The sequence below is a fragment of the Medicago truncatula genome, chromosome 3, assembly GCF_003473485.1.
Source record: "Medicago truncatula cultivar Jemalong A17 chromosome 3, MtrunA17r5.0-ANR, whole genome shotgun sequence".
Classification (NCBI taxonomy): domain Eukaryota; kingdom Viridiplantae; phylum Streptophyta; class Magnoliopsida; order Fabales; family Fabaceae; genus Medicago; species Medicago truncatula.
In genome coordinates, this window is record NC_053044.1 from 55,839,580 (window position 1) to 55,857,097 (window position 17,518).

The 17,518-nt window shown below is 33.0% G+C and overlaps 3 protein-coding genes across 3 annotated transcripts; 1 reads left to right on the forward strand and 2 right to left on the reverse strand.

Annotated features, from left to right (window-relative positions):
- Window positions 1-1,665: 1,665 nt before the first annotated feature.
- Window positions 1,666-5,112, reverse strand: LOC25490205 (ornithine carbamoyltransferase, chloroplastic). The gene is made up of 5 exons (XM_013606684.3): window positions 4,865-5,112; window positions 4,377-4,717; window positions 3,383-3,514; window positions 3,009-3,284; window positions 1,666-2,072 (listed from the first exon to the last, which is right to left on the reverse strand). Exons 1-5 carry the CDS (start codon window positions 5,040-5,042, stop codon window positions 1,890-1,892), a joined length of 1,110 nt encoding a protein of 369 aa, XP_013462138.1. The 5' UTR covers window positions 5,043-5,112; the 3' UTR covers window positions 1,666-1,889.
- Window positions 5,113-6,999: 1,887 nt separating this feature from the next.
- On the forward strand, window positions 7,000-11,378 carry LOC25490206 (mannan endo-1,4-beta-mannosidase 7). Its single transcript, XM_013606685.3, has 5 exons — window positions 7,000-7,540; window positions 7,682-7,876; window positions 9,465-9,587; window positions 9,900-10,093; window positions 10,819-11,378. The coding sequence occupies exons 1-5, from the start codon at window positions 7,226-7,228 to the stop codon at window positions 11,222-11,224; spliced, it is 1,233 nt and encodes a 410-aa protein (XP_013462139.1). The 5' UTR covers window positions 7,000-7,225; the 3' UTR covers window positions 11,225-11,378.
- LOC25490207 (glucose-1-phosphate adenylyltransferase large subunit 1) lies at window positions 11,239-15,737 on the reverse strand. The gene is made up of 14 exons (XM_013606686.3): window positions 15,266-15,737; window positions 15,040-15,165; window positions 14,383-14,556; window positions 14,156-14,248; window positions 13,802-13,885; window positions 13,639-13,694; window positions 13,419-13,512; window positions 13,121-13,306; window positions 12,939-13,019; window positions 12,446-12,532; window positions 12,240-12,344; window positions 11,935-12,041; window positions 11,682-11,742; window positions 11,239-11,564 (listed from the first exon to the last, which is right to left on the reverse strand). The coding sequence occupies exons 1-14, from the start codon at window positions 15,500-15,502 to the stop codon at window positions 11,463-11,465; spliced, it is 1,593 nt and encodes a 530-aa protein (XP_013462140.1). The 5' UTR covers window positions 15,503-15,737; the 3' UTR covers window positions 11,239-11,462.
- Window positions 15,738-17,518: the final 1,781 nt, after the last annotated feature.

Sequence of the window (17,518 nt, forward strand, 5' to 3'; positions counted from 1 at the left end):
TATATAATGAGATGGTTGCTCAGTATGCACCTCAAAGTTACAATCCAGTCTAATTTTACACATAACAACAGCCGGTTGAAAATTAAGATCTGATTGAAAGCAAAATTGAGGTGCCTATTAAACAACTTTCATGTAGCGACCTGGGTCAATTCCATCTCCTAGGCTAGTTCAAGTGTACAAAATAAATTTGGGAGTCGCGATGGTTTAATGGTTGGGAGTAGGGATGAGAATAGGCTAAGCCGAGCTAGGCTTTGCAAGGCCTAAGTCTGGTCTGACAAATTTTTGTAAAGCCTGCGGCCTGTCATAGGCTTACTTTTTAGGTCTGAGTCTGGCCTTATGAAAGTCTGATTAGGCCTACTAGCCTGTTTAAAAGCCTATTTCATATGAATATCTTTAAATAAGTAGTGTAATCCAATGTTAAATAGACTAGCTAGCTGATAGATCAATGATATTAAACTCTCTAATATTATTTAACGGAACTTTTAGAGAACTTTACAATATATTATATCATATTTCAATTCTAATTTATAATAATACATTTAAATATGCGAAAAAATAATATAAACTAATAAGCTTAAATTACTTTAAATGTTGACAAATTTATAATTTAATTCAAAGTAGAGTATATAATATAATATCAATAATATTATTCATATTTACATAAGTAGGCCAACCTAATAGGCCTAAAAGGCTTTTCTAATAGCTTGTGGCCTGACCTTTTGAGCTAAATAAGTTTCTAAAAAAACATAGGTCTTCCCTATTTAAGAAAAAAGTCTGACCTCGTCTGACCTGTCGTAGGCTAGGCTCTAGGCCCCTGTAGACCGATCTAACCTATTCCCATCTCTAATTGGGAGTCAAAGACTTAAATATGGCAACATTCAATAACTTAATTTTGAAATATTTAACAGATCTAGCAATTTACTAACATTTGCCTTCCAAAAAATTAAACAAATCACCCATATTTCATCGTGTCCAAACTTTCAATAACTTAATTTTGGGCAACATTCTTTTGGGTTGACAACTTAAATTTTGACATTTAAATATAAATGTTTTACAAAATACTTCATCCGTCCTTTTTATAAGAAACAATCAAAAAAAATATCAAAACCAATACAATCATTAATTGATAGTGGTAATTGGCTTGGGAGCCATTAATTGATGTAGTTTTTTTTGAATATGTTTATAATTATATCCTCATAAAAAGTTGTAAAATATTAAATACACCCGTTAACATTAAAAATAAAAAAAATAAAAAAAAATCAATGAGGAGTAAATAAAGTCTTTTAAGCAAATACCATCTTAAAAACTGCGACATTTTCTTATAAATATGACCTTTTTAAAAATAAAATAAAAACTTATTCAGTTACAAATAAGGACCGGAGGGAGTATAATTTATCTAAACATTTTTTCCGCAGTTACAAATATCTAATTTCATATATCTTCACATTCTAAATAATTTAAAAATAATCACATCGATATCTTACTCAGTTACTCAAAAATCAATATGCAAAACAATTTTAGTTTTTAAGAACAATATGCAAAACATTAATAGACTATATGTATAAGACTCAAAAATGCCTTTCACTGATCCATTTCTCTATTTTGGAAAATTGGTACTTCTCTTGAAATTTCAAGTCATATGCCCCAAATCAAAAAATGACAGTGTGGTTGATAGCTTAAAATTGGAAAACTGGGTTTTATACTAGCATTTTCAAAAGATTCAGCTGCCCTTCAGTGGCTAGTGATAATACAAAATCAACTCAAATTTCAACTTTATATGCTCCCGAAGCCTAAAACCAACTATTACAAGTGAACACTAACCTAATGTCGGAAACAATTTATTGCAAGTGTACACAGACATTTCACAGACCAATATATCATCTAACCGGCTACTTGCCGAGTACATGGAGCATTATAGCATTTTGTGCATGCATTCGGTTCTCAGCTTGAGGGAATACTATTGAATATGGAGCTTCAACAACTTGCTCAGTCACTTCCACCCCTCGCTCAGCTGGTAAGCAGTGCATGAAAAATGCCTTTGAACCAGCCGCATCCATAAGACTTTGATCCACCTGCATTGGGCATATGATTTCATGTGTGCATCAATAAATAATTCAAACATCATGTCACGTAATCACAGCATTTAATGCCACAAAATCAAAATAATGGCAGAAAAATAAAGAGTCGGATGAAGGGGAAGGGAGAGCCTGACATCCATTTTGGCACTGTCTTGAACAATCTAACTTGATCCTAAGTTCCTAACTATTTATGGAACAATGCAGTGGGAACTTACCTGGGAAATAAAGGTGACTGTTCATTCCGAAATCTAAGTGTGAACAAGTCAATAGTTATAAATTATAATTCCTAAATACTAGTCTATTCCCATAGTCTATGAACTTCTAAGTTTTACTACACAATATAAGTATTTAATATTCATTAACTTGGAACAAGATATTTCCTATTAATTTGTTACAAATGGAGGTTTGACCGTTCAAGCTCTTGGGTTATTGGAGGAAAGGTGGCCTGGCAGAGGATCAAACCTCTTATAAAGGGCAGCCCGCTGCCCGGTGCACTAAAGCTCCCACATACGTAGGGTCCGAGAAGGGGTTTGGGGTTCCACTATTTGGTGTATTGTACGCAGCCTTACCCTGTATTTTACACAAGAGGCTGCTTCCAGAGACTTAAACCCGTGACCTTTCAGCTACGTGACAAACATAACACAAGCTACTGCCTACTTTGCTCGAAAGTCCATACAAAAGATAAATCATTTCAAATACAAATACAATATAAAGTTTCAAACATAACACAATCGCAATCCCGCAATAACACTTTGTTTTAACTGTACCTATAATTAATGCACCAATTCCACCCCCACCCAACCTGAACTGTCTAAGCTAAATTCTAGGTTGCTACAGTAAAAGAATGTCACATCTTACAAGCTTATTAAAATATATCTTGTTTTTACCCAAAAACACTATATTTTGTGACCACAGTATTATATTAAGTACCTGAAATTCTTTGAACACTTGGCGACGGTATGCAGCTTCTTCCTTTTGCCCCATGCTGGCCCATACATCTGAATACACAACATCAGCTCCTTTAACAGCTTCTTTTGGATCATTAGTTATCTCAATCTTGCTGATTCCAGCCTTCCTTGCCTTCTCAACTGTTTTTGCATCAGGTTCAAAACCTTTTGGACAAGCACAAACAAAGTGAAAAGGGATTACAGCTGCCATCAACAACCATGAGTGGACAATATTATTTCCATCTCCAACGTAAACAACCTGACATGCAAAGAATATGGTCAGGCAACAATTCCCTTGGCAATACTACCAAGAATTAGAAAGAAGCCTACTTTTCAAGACAAACAACAAAAACTGACCTTTGTTCCTTCAAATCGACCAACATGCTCAATCATAGTAAGGGCATCAGCCATGATCTGGCAGGGATGGTTGTAATCTGTCAAACCATTGATGACTGGGACAGTTGCATACTTTGCAAGATCAAGTATGTCCTGCAAATAATTAAAATAAAAAGGGGTTAAACTGAAAGTGCTTGTTTATTGATGTAAGGATTAATCACGTTAGAAGCAAATTACACGTCCCAATGAGATAGCAAGTCTCGTAATTACAAAGTAGCTAATTTTATTTTGATGCTAAGCCCACTAAAATTTTAAGAGACCGCTAATATCAAAATATTTCAGATAGATGCTGCCAATGCCAAGTCCTCGGAAGGTCCCATGTTTGCATTACATAAATCCAACATTGCACACACAATCTATACTACACCGCAAAAATAATAAAGTCGCATATTGTTCTTCAATTAATTGTATATGTATCATAGTTGCATATTCAGTTATTTACTCTTTCAATTTACAAGCAATTATCTACAAGCAATTATCCTGGCAGGTTTTTACAATCAAACTTGGTGAATGCTTCTTTGCAATTCTGTGCATGCGCAACAAACCCAAGAGGATATAAATGATTAGTGACATCTTAAGACCACTGTCTCGATTACTCTGTCCCCAAAGTCGGCATTAGAGCCCTCTGTAAAACATGCATCCGGTAGCATCTAAGTACAAATTATAGTTTCTACGTAGTTTTTCTTTCCCACCTCTTAGAAGTAAATCCTTAATTCGAGAATTAAACATACTAGCCCCTATCAAAGTTGTTCATTGAACCCATGAGGCATGTATTGAACCCTATCCCGAAGTGAAGCCAGTTGCTCCTTTCACACCACTTCGCGCAGGTTCAATTGAAATTTGAATTTAAAAGATAATATAAGCACAAGAATGGTATCTGAATTCCAAAACGATATCAAACATAACTGAACAAAGTGACAGAGCAACTCTAAATGACCACCAGTGAGCAACATACCTGATGAGAAAAAACCCGAGCCATGATAATGTCGTTATAACGAGACAAAACTCGAGCAACATCACGAGTCTCCTCTCGCTTACCCATTTGAATGTCATCAGGTCCTAAGTAAATAGCATGGCCACCCAACAATGAAAAGCCAGTCTCAAATGAAACCCTTGTTCTCATGGACGGTTTAGCAAATATCATTGACATTGTCTTCCCTTCAAAAGGTCGAAATGTCCTGTCCCCTGATTTCAGCAATGTCTTGACCTCAATAGCACGATCTAATATCTTAAAAATAGTGTCCTTATCAAAATCATCTATGTGAAGAAAATCTTTCAACCCATTTCCAACTTTTTCTGTTTTAAGTATACAAAACAAAAGAAAGCAGTTGTTTAAATCAAGATTGGTACTTAACTAAATAAATATCAAGAGAATATAAAAACCCTAATAATTTGTTTGATTAAAAATGAAATCTTAAACTAGAATCGGATGAGTGGGGTTACCGGTGAGAGGAGATTCGGCGGAGAGAGCAGAAGTGGCATGGCATGATATAGTAGTGAGTGGAAATGGCGAAGAAGAAACGGAGGAAATGGGAGGTGAATGGCGGAGATTGGGAGGAGAAAGAGAGAGGTAGGGTTTGTGTGATACAACGGCGCAGCAGTGGCCACTCATCACACCCATTTTCACTTCTTTGTTTCCACAAACTATGAGCTAACGACACTTGCTGTTTTTTTTTTAGCTTCCTCAGTTGTACCCCAAACGAGAATAATGTTTTGTCTTTATCTCTCTATGGCAATTTTTTCATTCATAGTCACTTACTTACTTTTTGTTTATTTTTAAATTGAGTAGTGATATTTGATATAATTTGTTTTTTTTTATTGGTCAAAAACTATGGAGAGAAAAAAAGGAAGAGAGAGAATAAGAGAATAATGTGAATATGAGAGAGAAAGTTATCATAAAATGATTGTATAAATATTATTTCTCTTTTAAATTACAAAAAATTCTTTTTTAATCACAAATCGAAATTAAAGTTATTTAAGCACATACTTATAAAATAGATATTGTTTAACTATTTTAAGAATACATATTATTTAATTATTTTCTCTTTCATATTTTTTACATTCACATGTGTCTAAATAAGTTTTATTTATATTTGTGTCTAAGCAAGTCTACTTTCTTAAATTACTAACAATTGGACTCAACTTTTGTAAAAGAAATATATATATATATATATATAAATATATATATATATATATATATATATATATAGTTGTGTTTGGTTTTTACATAGGACATATCACGGATTAAAAGAAATTCAATAAAATGAAGAATAATCTCAATAATAAGGTGACTAATAAAGAAATTGTCATCTAAACTTTACCTCAATCTTAGAAAATAAAGACAAACTAATTTTAATATTAAAATTATTTGCAAGAGAGCACTTCATTTTGGATATTTAAGTCAGTCATGCATGTATTTCAATAAATTTTATTGATTTGTATGCAATTATTTATTATATATGACCCATAAAAATTAAAGAGAAAAAATGCTTACATAATCACTCTTCTACGTAAACAACAAACATTGTTCCTCTACAATGAGAGGATGCTTATTTATTCGAATGCTAAGGAGGTGATTCACCAACTGTTATGGATGCTCTAAATGAGTGTGAATGCTCTAACAATAATTAAACTAAATTTTTAAACACCTAAATAGCGAAATTAAATAAAATCTACTAAAATTTGAAAACTACTCTCAAATATCACTTGATTCCATTTTTTTATGGACAAGAATAAAGCATTTGCCTATCGTTCAATTGTTGACATCTTTGCAAACTTCCAAATCGTTTGGGCAAGAATAAACCCACATTCACTCTTTCTAACACAACACCATAAGATGTCCCTTGCTGGGTCTCTCCCACCTCGTTCTAGAAGGAAGACAATGAGCATTATTACTACTACTCTGCTGGATATTATGAACATCGAACCAAGCATGCCAGGTTCCCATAAGTTAAAATTTTGCTTACCAACCTGATTTGGGGGTTGCCTGTTGTTATTCCAAATGCACCACAAGAGCATAGCAACCCACCCTGCTATGATACAATACTCATGCTTGCAATTTGCAAATATAAAAATTCTGCATAAGTGCTAAACTGAGCCAATGTGTTGCAAAACATTGGTCAAACATGCGGCCCTCCAGTCACGGGTCTGCTCAGAATTGGAAAAAAAAAATATGAAACTCATCATCGGATTCTCCTTCACACAAATGGTAGAATTATATGCCGATCGATGTAACAAACGAAGCCGTGCTGGAATGCAACCTGGACACACTCCGTAACATATGACTAGCTTTAGGAGTTTGGAGTTTGAATTATCAACTTTCTCATCACAGTGCTCTTTAACTCCCCTCGATCTTTTTCATCAATTTTTGGTCAAACTTTATTTACTTTATATCCAAACTTTCAATTATAAAACTCATTTTTCATAATTTTAAGTTTAAACACCATAACATTTTCCAAGATGCATACTGCATAACTGCATATCATATGACCGTAATAAATAAAGGGATACATACATATGGTGACCCCGCGTGTGCTTTTACCCATATTGAAAGTGACTCGTGAATGTATGTGAGGTTGTATTTTAGTTCTACTTCAACGTTTGCTAGCTAGTTAGTAGTTACTATATACACCACCAGACCAGGCATAACCCCTCTTCTTTTTCTTATTTCAACCACCAAGCCGGCAAATCATATTAATATATACACTTATTTTCCTAAAAATACCATCTATAAATAAATAAACACGGAGAGAATCTTCATTTGCTTCAACACAAGGCAGGGAAAAACAAAACAGAATAATAATAATGAAGCATATGTTCTTTCTATTTTTCATAGTTCTCTATGTGATCTCACTACTCAACGTAGAAGCAGACGATGAGTTTGTGAAAACAAGAGGAGTGCAGCTTATGCTGAACGGAAGCCCTTATTATGCCAATGGTTATAATGCATATTGGTTAATGTATTTTGCTTCTGATCCATCTCAAAGGAACAAAGTCTCATCAACTTTTCAAGAGGCTTCATATCATGGACTTAACATAGCAAGAACATGGGCTTTCAGTGATGGTGGTTATAAACCCCTTCAATACTCTCCTGGATCCTACAATGAGGAAATGTTCCAGGTTTACTATATATTTAATTTACTGTTCAACCTTCACCATTTCCATTTTCTCAATCATAAATTTATATATGCACCAAAAATTTGATATAATTGTTTATATTTGTGCTTCTCTGTTTTGTTGGATATATATTAAAAATAAAAGGGGTTGGACTTTGTACTAGCTGAAGCCAGAAAATATGGGATAAAGGTAATTTTGAGTTTGGTGAACAACTATGAGGATTTTGGAGGGAAGAAACAATATGTGGAGTGGGCAAGGAGTCAAGGCCAATCCATAAACTCTGAAGATGATTTCTTCACTAATCCTGTTGTGAAGGGATACTATAAAAATCACATTAAGGTAAATTTTATTTTCTTTTTCCTATTGCCATTATTAGTTAGTCTTAATTAGTGTGGGATTATATTTGTAATGTTAACCTTTTTAACAAGTTTCATTGCAAAAAAAAATCCTGTGATATTTTGAAACTTAGAAGACATGTAAATACGTGTGAGACGTGATGTATGAACATGACAATATTGTTCATCTTTAGTTGTGAACAGATGTAAATAAAGAATAACATTACAACATGAGCAAAACTCAAGGCTCGTCAGACAAATGAAATGTAATATAAATGAGCAATTCCAGAAAAATAAAACTTACATGACCAACCTGAAAAAGAAGAAAAAAAAAAAGGTTAAACTTATGGTTTTTTCTAGATTACCTTTGAAAAATGGTGGGTAATTTTACCCACCAACCAATCATAATGAGCAATTTATTGGTGGGTAAATTACCCATCATTATAATGAACAATTTACTTGTGGGGTCAAGATAGTTTATGGATACCACCTAAAAAGGTGAATGTTTATTGGTTGGAGTAAATTACCCACCATTTTTCTATAGGTACCCTAGTTATCTCCTAAACTTAAGGATTGCATGCTTAATTTTTCCTACAAAACACTCACGAACTCCTAAATATATAGCTCTTGCGATTTTTTCTTGTCACTTTTTATAAGATTTCTTTCACATTTTTAATTGCAGTCCCCCCTATTGATTGTTTTGTCAATTTCAACGACATATGAACACCGGTTTGAGGGTTCAAACTCGGACAGTGCCGTTTGATTGTGTGTGGTGTTTATTTGCCATTTCTACTGAGTTGACAAAAAATTGCACTTTTTTTTTTGTCAAATAGCCTAGTGGTTAGAGCTCACTCAATTAAATTGTTGAGAAGTGGAGTGTCCGGGGTTCGAACCCCGTCCTCTGTATATAATATGCAATATCCCTACCAACTGAACTAAACTCGTCGGAATAAAATTGCACTTTATTACTATGGTGAAGTCATAAACCGATTCTTTCATTTAAAGAATAAATCAGTAAAACAATATCAATTGTGGACAAATTTAATAATACTAACTTGACCAAAAAAAAATAAAAAAATTTAATAATACTAATAACTTTTTTTTTTACTCTGTTTTTTTTTTGTTTGAGTATCTAATTGCGTTCCAATGAAATTGTTTTTAATAATGTAAGAAGAGTGAGTAATGAATCACAAAAAAAAAGTATATTGAAGGAAAATTCCTCACTAAATGATAAATTTCTGACGCAAATATTATGGTTATGAATAATGAATGATCTCTCCATGGTTGGTTGGTCAAATATTTCATTTTCATGGACCTCACAACTACTTACATGTGGTTAAAATTACTCTGCAATGAGTATAAATGTTCGCCTTTATGAGCATGATGTAGATGTTTCCACGAAATTTCCCAACCAAAATCTGTGTTCCCCACCCACCTAATAGTTGTCATGAACGATTCATGTAGTTTGTCATAAAAATAAACATTGAATGACACATTTAGTATTTTTCCCCTTGGATAGTTTCAAAAAGAGTAATAAACAGATATAATAAATAATATTGGAGATTTTATGTATTATTTATTACTATGTATAGACAGTGGTTACAAGACGCAACAGCCTGAGTGGAGTTGCTTACAAAGACGACCCTACAATAATGGCTTGGGAGCTTATGAATGAGATTAGATGCCCTTCAGATCACTCAGGAAATTCGGTTCAGGTTAAATCATATTTCACTCATTATTATCATTATTGTGTGCATGAGACATAAATCTTAATATTGACTTTTATGATTGTAATTTTCATCAGCAAGTATATATTTATTGTCGTGTTGGTCAAAAATAATTAGAAGGTAAATATGTAGCCAGATAAAAGAAATAGAAAATAGATAAAACCTATTTTACATTTGAAAGTACATTCCCTTATATATTTAGTCCCAATTAGGCAACTTGGTTAATAAATTAAGGGACAGTGATGAAGTTTTAACTCATAGATTCATGGTTTAATATTTTCCTTTTTCATTTTTCTACAGGGTTGGATTAGTGAGATGGCATCTTACTTGAAATCCATAGATGGAAACCACTTGCTTGAAGCTGGTTTGGAGGGTTTCTATGGACAGTCAAAGACAGAGTCTAATCCTAACTTCCAAGTTGGAACCGATTTCATTGCAAACAACCAAATCCCCACCATCGATTTTGCTACACTACACTCCTACCCGGATCAATGGTTTGAATTCTTTTTTATTTCAATACTTCTTTTATTTCTTTTTTACAAAACAGAATGACAGTGTGGTAGATAATCGAGGGGGTCAAAAATTCCAAACTAAAAAGCCACGCTCAATCCTAGAACCAAATTTATGCTTGATGCACTTAGTGTAAAATACTTTATTATGTCGTCTAATAATAATAATAATATATTGTTTCACAATGCCCTCGTTTATTAATGTTTTAACATATAATTCTTAAAAAATAAAAGGATAATATGATAGTGACATTTTTTTATTTTTAATGAAAATAGTAATAGTAGTACTTTAATATATATTGAGAATGCTTCTTCAAAAAAAAAATAAGAAATTTCAAAGAAAGAACAGAACTTTGAAATATATGGATCTAAGTTTTGGAAAGTCAAATTATTTTTCTTATGAAAAAAATGTAATAAGCGTTTAAAAAATGAGAGTGTTGTGGAAGATTAGATGAAAATATGAATTCTATTCTATTTATTATTTATTCTTGAAATATTAAAATAATCGAAATAAAGAAGCAAAAATATTCAAAAAATGAATAAAATGGAATTCAAAACAAAAAAGAGAATTTGATTCTAATGCGAGGAGAGTTTAATAAAAAAAATGAAAATGTAGTAAGAGGTTATTACACACGAATTGTTATTATTATGAGTTTAATGAATTATGAGAGTGGATTGTGATTTGGTTTTGTTTGACTTCCCATGAGCAGGCTATCTAATTCAGGCTATGAGGACCAAATATCTTTCTTACGTGGCTGGCTCAATGAGCATATCCAAGATGCACAGAACATCCTTCACAAGCCACTTCTATTTGCAGAGTTTGGCATTTCATCTAAAAACTTGGGCAGCAGCAATAACTCAACAAAGAGGGATCAGTTTTTCAATACTGTATATTCAGCAATATATTCATCAGCAAGTGGTGGTGGAACTGCTGTTGGTGGCTTATTTTGGCAACTTCTTGCTGAAGGAATGGATTCTTTCCGAGACGATTACGAGGTGATACTAGCCGAGAGCCCCTCAACAGCTACCTTGATTGCTCAAGAGTCTCAAAAGCTCAAGCGAATTCGCAAGATGTATGCCAGACTCAAAAACATTGACAAGTGGAACAAGACATAGATATATCAGTGATATTTATATTCAGAAACTGATGATAAAATTTTATTTGGAAAACTAGCAAGATACATGTGATTTCACACGGGTTGCGTAGTCTACTACGCACGTTTGTGAACATTTATTTTCTTAAATTAGATAACTCGAGGTATTTCAACTACTTACGTAATCTGCAAGTTAACTATATTGGACTCAAGATTTATGTCTAAACTCTATAGAGGTCAACCAGATAATTTGAAGTGCTTCATATAACTGTTCCATCTTGAATTGTTGCATTCTTCAGTATAACGGTGATGCCTGACCTAATGTAAAATCCTTCCTTAGTTCTGTCGGCTTCTTCAACACCCTGAAAGGTAAAGATGATTAGATCATTAGAGAAGTCTAGAAAATGAAATACACCGTTAGTCAAAATCCTTAGCTGCGGTTTCAGTTTTTGAAAGATAAATTATGAAAGAGCACTTACATCTGCATTTGTAATGATTGCATTTCTTCCAATTTTTGCATTCTTGTCAATTATACAATTCCTTAAAAAACGATCAAAGATGAAATTATCAGAAATAAGAAAAGGAGGGTGCCGTGCCATCTAATATTGATGATATAAATGCACATTGGAAAGCATAGCTCGTCATGGACTGTTACTTGAACTTCTAATCTGGAATCCAGATAAAGGGATTTCTATACGAATCAAAATAGTTTTCTGTGTGACATAATCGTACCTGATTTTGGTATTTTCTCCAACACCAACAGGCACCTTTCCTTCTGCCAGCAGAGATGCAATTTCAGACTCAGTTTGATAGTAATCAGCACCCATCATCATGGTATCCTAAATTGCAAAATCCATTAAGAAGGCATATACCAAATAGAAGATGAAAAGGAATCAAAAAAATTAGCTAAAATTTTAGGCGATGCCGTTTTTAGTCATCGGTCAGTAGAAGAGCACAAACTACGGGTCATCATGTAATGCTTCTCCCAAATACAACAGAGAGAAAAGTGACAAGTGCCGAAAAGTAAAAATGTATACCTGAAGCTCCACACCAGACTCTAAACGTGATCGTATTCCAACAATAGAATGTTGAACACTACACTCCCTCAAGAAGCAACCGTGAGAAATAATTGCATCCACAATCTATTGAAACCAATTATCATTCTTACAATAACATCAACAACAGAAACCAATGAAGAACTCATATTCAGCACAAATTCCCTTGTAAAAGCTGGGGGAAATACCTTGCATTTTTCTACTTTAGTAGGTGGTAGGAATCTCGGGGAAGTGAAGAAAGGTGTCTTTGGATCATAGAATTGAAATTTTGGAGCCTGCAAATAATGGCACAAGTAATCAGTAAATTTAGTACATTTTTCCTTTTGAAGAAAAGCTTACTCTAGTAAAATCACTTACGCTTTTCTCAATGACATCATATGACAATCAGCAAAAACATGGGTACTAATACTATACTATTAAGGCTTATAAATTTTGAAAGTTTCTTCAGGTCTGCAGAAATTTGCATACTTTTCCTCATTCTGAATATTTCCATCTGTTTTTAAATTGAAATATGATCAACTTTTATTTCTAAAGTTTATAATTTTCCTCCGACTTGCTTGTAGTTGAACTTCTAACCATGCAAAACAGTTTGAATTGGCTGAATACCATTATAGTCTAAGAGCATGACCTTGAGAAATATGAACCTAAATACAAATAAGTTACAGGATAGTTTAAACATACATGTTCTGTTAAGGCCAAATTTGCATCGAAGAAGGACTCTATGGTTCCAATATCTTCCCAGTAGTCATTGAACAAAAATGCCTGAGAATGCAAATAGAAACAGAAATATGAAGTTAGTTACCAGTAAACCTAAAGAGAATTTGAACTTCAAAAATAATAGCAGTAAGGATATTCCTTTTCACCTGGACATTGTGCCCACTAACAGCAGATGGAATGATTTCAGATCCAAAGTCATTGCATGTAGAACCGTTCAATTTTAATAGTTCCAGTAGGGTCTCAGTTCGAAACACGTAAACACCCATGGACGCAATATATGGATTTTTCTTTGCTTCTTCTGGAGATAACCCAAGAACTGTGGTATCAACACGCTGCAGTTATTAGGGATGCATTAGCTAGGAAACACCTAGATTAAACTTACTAGCAATTATTCAGGCAAAAATGGATGTAAGAAATATCAGGCTTGAGATACTATTAATGCACCATTGCTTTCAAATCTGATCCCTTGGGCTTTTCTGCAAACTGTATAATGCGGCCCGTTTCGTCAATTTTCATCAACCCATAATCTGATGCTCGACTACAAGACACATAAAGTAATATTATTGTTAGTGAAAGTTCTGCCTCTAGCAAGTAAAGTGGTATGCCTTCAATGTAAAGATAGAATGAAAGCATACAGGCCGATATTTCATGTAGATAGATATACCTGTCGTCCATGGGAAGACACGAAACTGTGATATCGGCATTAGTGTCAATATGTTTCTGTAATGATATCCCCAAGTCAATATCACCATTAGTTTTATAAAACGAATAACAGGGTACAAATCCATTAGTTGTAATTATAGATCATAAATTATATCAAATTTCACCTGCACAAAATCCATATAGTTCATTCGGTAAAGATGATCACCAGAAAGTATCAATATATGCTCAACATTCTTGTTCTTAGCATCCTGTAAGACAATCCTAACACGTTAGCTATTCTCAAGAGAAACCAGCATAAGTATTTTCAGCAATAGAAGTGATAAATATTAAAGTTTTTCTTCACGAATTGTAAAAATGAAAAATGTGTATTTGTTCACCAATAAGCAAAGCAGAAATCACACTTGATAAGTTTATTTTGAAAGAGCCAATCACATTTACTCTTGTTTTTGTGTCACATTGTTTTGTACTAACATTTATCATTATCCTTTCAGCAAATATGCAACATTACAATATTTTACCTCAAAAACCCATATAAATTGCCTCACAGCATCAGCTGTTCCTTGGAACCATTTCTTCCCAGCTTCTCCAGATGTTTGAGTTGCAGCCAATACCTATGTGTACGCAATTATATCAATAACAATTCAGCATTACAGTAACCATCGCCTTTTATTCTTGTTACATTTCTATGAAGACAATAATTATGAAAATCGTATGCTGCATTTTAAACAGTTCATAAGTAACTCACCTCCACAAAACCCTCCCCAAAAGTGGAGACATTCCCGAAATTGTAGGCACGAGACAAGTGACGGTTGAGAGAGAAAGAATTGTACTGTGTTAAAATGAATATTTTTCTAATGCCACTGTTGATGCAGTTGCTCATAGGGATATCTATGAGTCTGTAACACCCTCCAATTGGAACCTGCAAAATTTCACCAAAATAGTAACAAACTATGCATAATGTAATTGCAATTACAATCACTAGTACTAACCAACATTGTAACAATTCAGAGAAAAAGACAGGACCCTGCATGGATAAACTTATTTGAACCTATCTACTAGCATAAGCACTTGTGAAAATTGTTTAGGAAAGCTTGTGAGAATAGCTTATGACATGTTCATAAGTTGTTTTCAACTAATTTTCATAAGTTCTTCAAGATAAATTATGAAAATAGCTTATAGCTTATTTGAAAACAATTTGATTTGATTTTATATTTTGTTATAAAAGTAACCTATACATAAGAAACCATTCTTAATTAAGCTGATAATACAATTAGTCCAATAGGAACCTGCGAAATAAAATTTCACCTAAATAGTAACAAACTATGCATAATGCAATTGCAACCACTGGTACTAAACAACATTGAAAAACTTTACAGAAAGAACAAAAAAGTAATATTTTTACCGCAGGTTTGGCTCTTTTGCTAGTAAGAGGAAAAAGGCGAGTTCCAGCACCACCACCCAAAATGATTGAAGCTACACTTTTTGGGTCTGCTTTTGGAGTCTCAAAATAGGGTCCCTCTTGAAATGTCTGAAATCAAAAAGCAAAAAAAAAAAAATCAATTTTTAAAAGCAAAAAAAAAAAAAAAGGTGATTTTTTTCCCTCTTTTGATGGTATTAGAATTGAGTACCGTGGAGTCTTGATGATCATTGATCCCTGAAGTGAGAACGTTGTGTTCAGCTCCATTTTTAGGATTGAATGATTTGGGTGATTGAATGGTAAGGAATCTTGTTGTGCTTAAACTTCCCTTAGTAGTTTCACCTAAGAACACACTGTTTCTGGTTCTTCTTCCAACTCCTTCAATACTAATTTTGCTTAGATTGGTACTGAGGGGTGATGCATAAGTTGAAGCTATTGCTGAATCCATAATTGAATTGAAGAGAAAGAAAGGTGAGAAATGGAAGGAGGAGAATGTTGTAGTGACAGACAGAGAAGAAGAAATGGTGACTCACGAGAAGCTTGTTAAGACACTCTACGCTATTTCTCTCTCTAGTCAGACTCAGAACTGCCTCTACAAATTTCTATGAGTGACTTTCATCCCATTTTCTTTTTATTTCATTTTTATTATTGCTACTATTAACTCTTTTAACTCTTCATTTGGTAAAAAAACAAACTTTGTAAACCATTTGATCTCGATTTAACGATCATGATTATCATGGAGTGTAAATATGTCAAAAAAATTACTATATGAAATTCAATATGGTAAACATGACATGTTTAAAATGTATGAATCTTTTATCACTTTTATCATTCACATATTGGTTAAAAGTAATTCATCACAATTACACCTTCATTTTATTGTGAGAAAAAAAATGTATCTTTTTAAAAAAATAACATTAGCTTAGCGTGATTTTATTCAATTTACTGTGATATCAAATAAGCACTAAATTATGTGAAAAAAGAATGATATGAATGTAGTTAGCTCTTTTTAGAGTGAGATTATGAATTATTATTTTTACTAAAGAGAGATTATGAATGTTGTTAGTTTTGTATTTTTTTTTTAGGGAATGAATGTTGTTAGTTGATTAGTTCATCCATGTAAGTAAATAAACATGGTATGATTGTATTGTTGACTTATTTTTTATGGTTTGATTAATGGTTTGGCTGCGGAGCACAGTGCTCTTATTATTCTTTCATTTACATATGTTTTATTGTGCTAGTAAATAGTATGATTTTGTTTTTTATTTTATATCAACATTGATTTTATTTTTATACTTTGGTTTGAGGCGTATAAAGTAATAAAATATTTTTGTACCACTTGTAAGTGGACACAACATTTAGAAAGAACAATAGTAATTTGTACAAAAAAAAAACACAATAGTTATGGTGATGTTAATGTGTAAGTTCTATAAAAAGTAATAATATTACCTTATCAGTATTCGTATTACATAATTACACTAAAAATTAGGCAAAAGATATATTCCTAAAATAACATGTAAATTAGAGTGGATGGAGTATGTTAGAGTGTGTGATGGGTGAAGTGAAAGTGTTGTAACACTAATGCAAGGATCTAGATGTTCAATTCCAATATGAAACATAAACAAAACAAAAATGTATGATTTAAGTATATATTGTAATTTTGTGAATTGGTAATAATGTGTTCAAACTCATATATGTATAAAACGGCAATAATTGGATGTTGTCCTTTATTTTAAGAAATAGATAGGATCTAAACTCCAAATGATTAGTCTTTAATTTTTCAGCCGAATATCTTGGACAACCAATTTTATATTTAAAAAGAAAACGCATTATGTTCAGGTAGAGTTGCATAAATAAACACGGGAGAGACGGTATCTGTTGTTTTGTTTTTGTGTGTGTGTTATGTTGTCGCGTAACAAGACGGTGGAAGATCTCTAAGTTTAAGGAGATAAGATAATGGCCTTGTCTAGTCTAATTCAACTTCTTCTTCTAGTTTGGATTGCGATAAATGATAATGACGCACTGCGCAGGGGTACATGGAACTTTCAGGGCCAATAACAACTAACTGGTTGGTTGTGACAACTTTTCAAGGTTTTGAAAATGAAATGAATAGAAACGTCTATAGCATAGCATGTGCACTATGAAAGAAACGATGGCATGAGTTTAGCACGATGCTTTGTCAATTTATCTCTCCCATTTTTAATATAACAATAAAGCTCTCAAGTATTATTTCACATAATTTTTTTTTTGTTAGAAAACTAAAGACAAAAGAAAGAAAAACGACAAAATGAAGGAGAGACTAAGCTCTAACAAACCAAGATTTTAGAGTCTACTGAAAGAAGGTTTAAGATGTCGGTTGAAGTTAAAAGGGGAGAGGTGGATCATGATATAGAAGAAGCTCCTAGTTTAACAAGATGTGAACAATATGAACATGTCGATTTTGATGGAGGAGGTCTTTGATGTC

What these genes read in the sequence shown, in the direction of transcription:
- LOC25490206 (XM_013606685.3), top strand. Translation starts at nt 7,226, where the DNA reads ATGAAGCATATGTTCTTTCTATTTTTCATAGTTCTCTATGTGATCTCA. An exon ending in ACAATGAGGAAATGTTCCAG is followed by an intron (nt 7,541 to 7,681) that starts GTTTACTATATA and finishes TAAAAATAAAAG; the next exon opens with GGGTTGGACTTTGTACTAGC. An exon ending in ACTCAGGAAATTCGGTTCAG is followed by an intron (nt 9,588 to 9,899) that starts GTTAAATCATAT and finishes ATTTTTCTACAG; the next exon opens with GGTTGGATTAGTGAGATGGC.
- LOC25490207 (XM_013606686.3), bottom strand. Translation starts at nt 15,502, where the DNA reads ATGGATTCAGCAATAGCTTCAACTTATGCATCACCCCTCAGTACCAAT. An exon ending in TTGGGGAGGGTTTTGTGGAG is followed by an intron (nt 14,249 to 14,382) that starts GTGAGTTACTTA and finishes GCGTACACATAG; the next exon opens with GTATTGGCTGCAACTCAAAC. An exon ending in ATTTGGCCTTAACAGAACAT is followed by an intron (nt 12,533 to 12,938) that starts GTATGTTTAAAC and finishes CATTATTTGCAG; the next exon opens with GCTCCAAAATTTCAATTCTA.
- LOC25490205 (XM_013606684.3), bottom strand. Translation starts at nt 5,042, where the DNA reads ATGGGTGTGATGAGTGGCCACTGCTGCGCCGTTGTATCACACAAACCC. An exon ending in CGCCGAATCTCCTCTCACCG is followed by an intron (nt 4,718 to 4,864) that starts GTAACCCCACTC and finishes TACTTAAAACAG; the next exon opens with AAAAAGTTGGAAATGGGTTG. An exon ending in CTCGGGTTTTTTCTCATCAG is followed by an intron (nt 3,515 to 4,376) that starts GTATGTTGCTCA and finishes AATTATTTGCAG; the next exon opens with GACATACTTGATCTTGCAAA.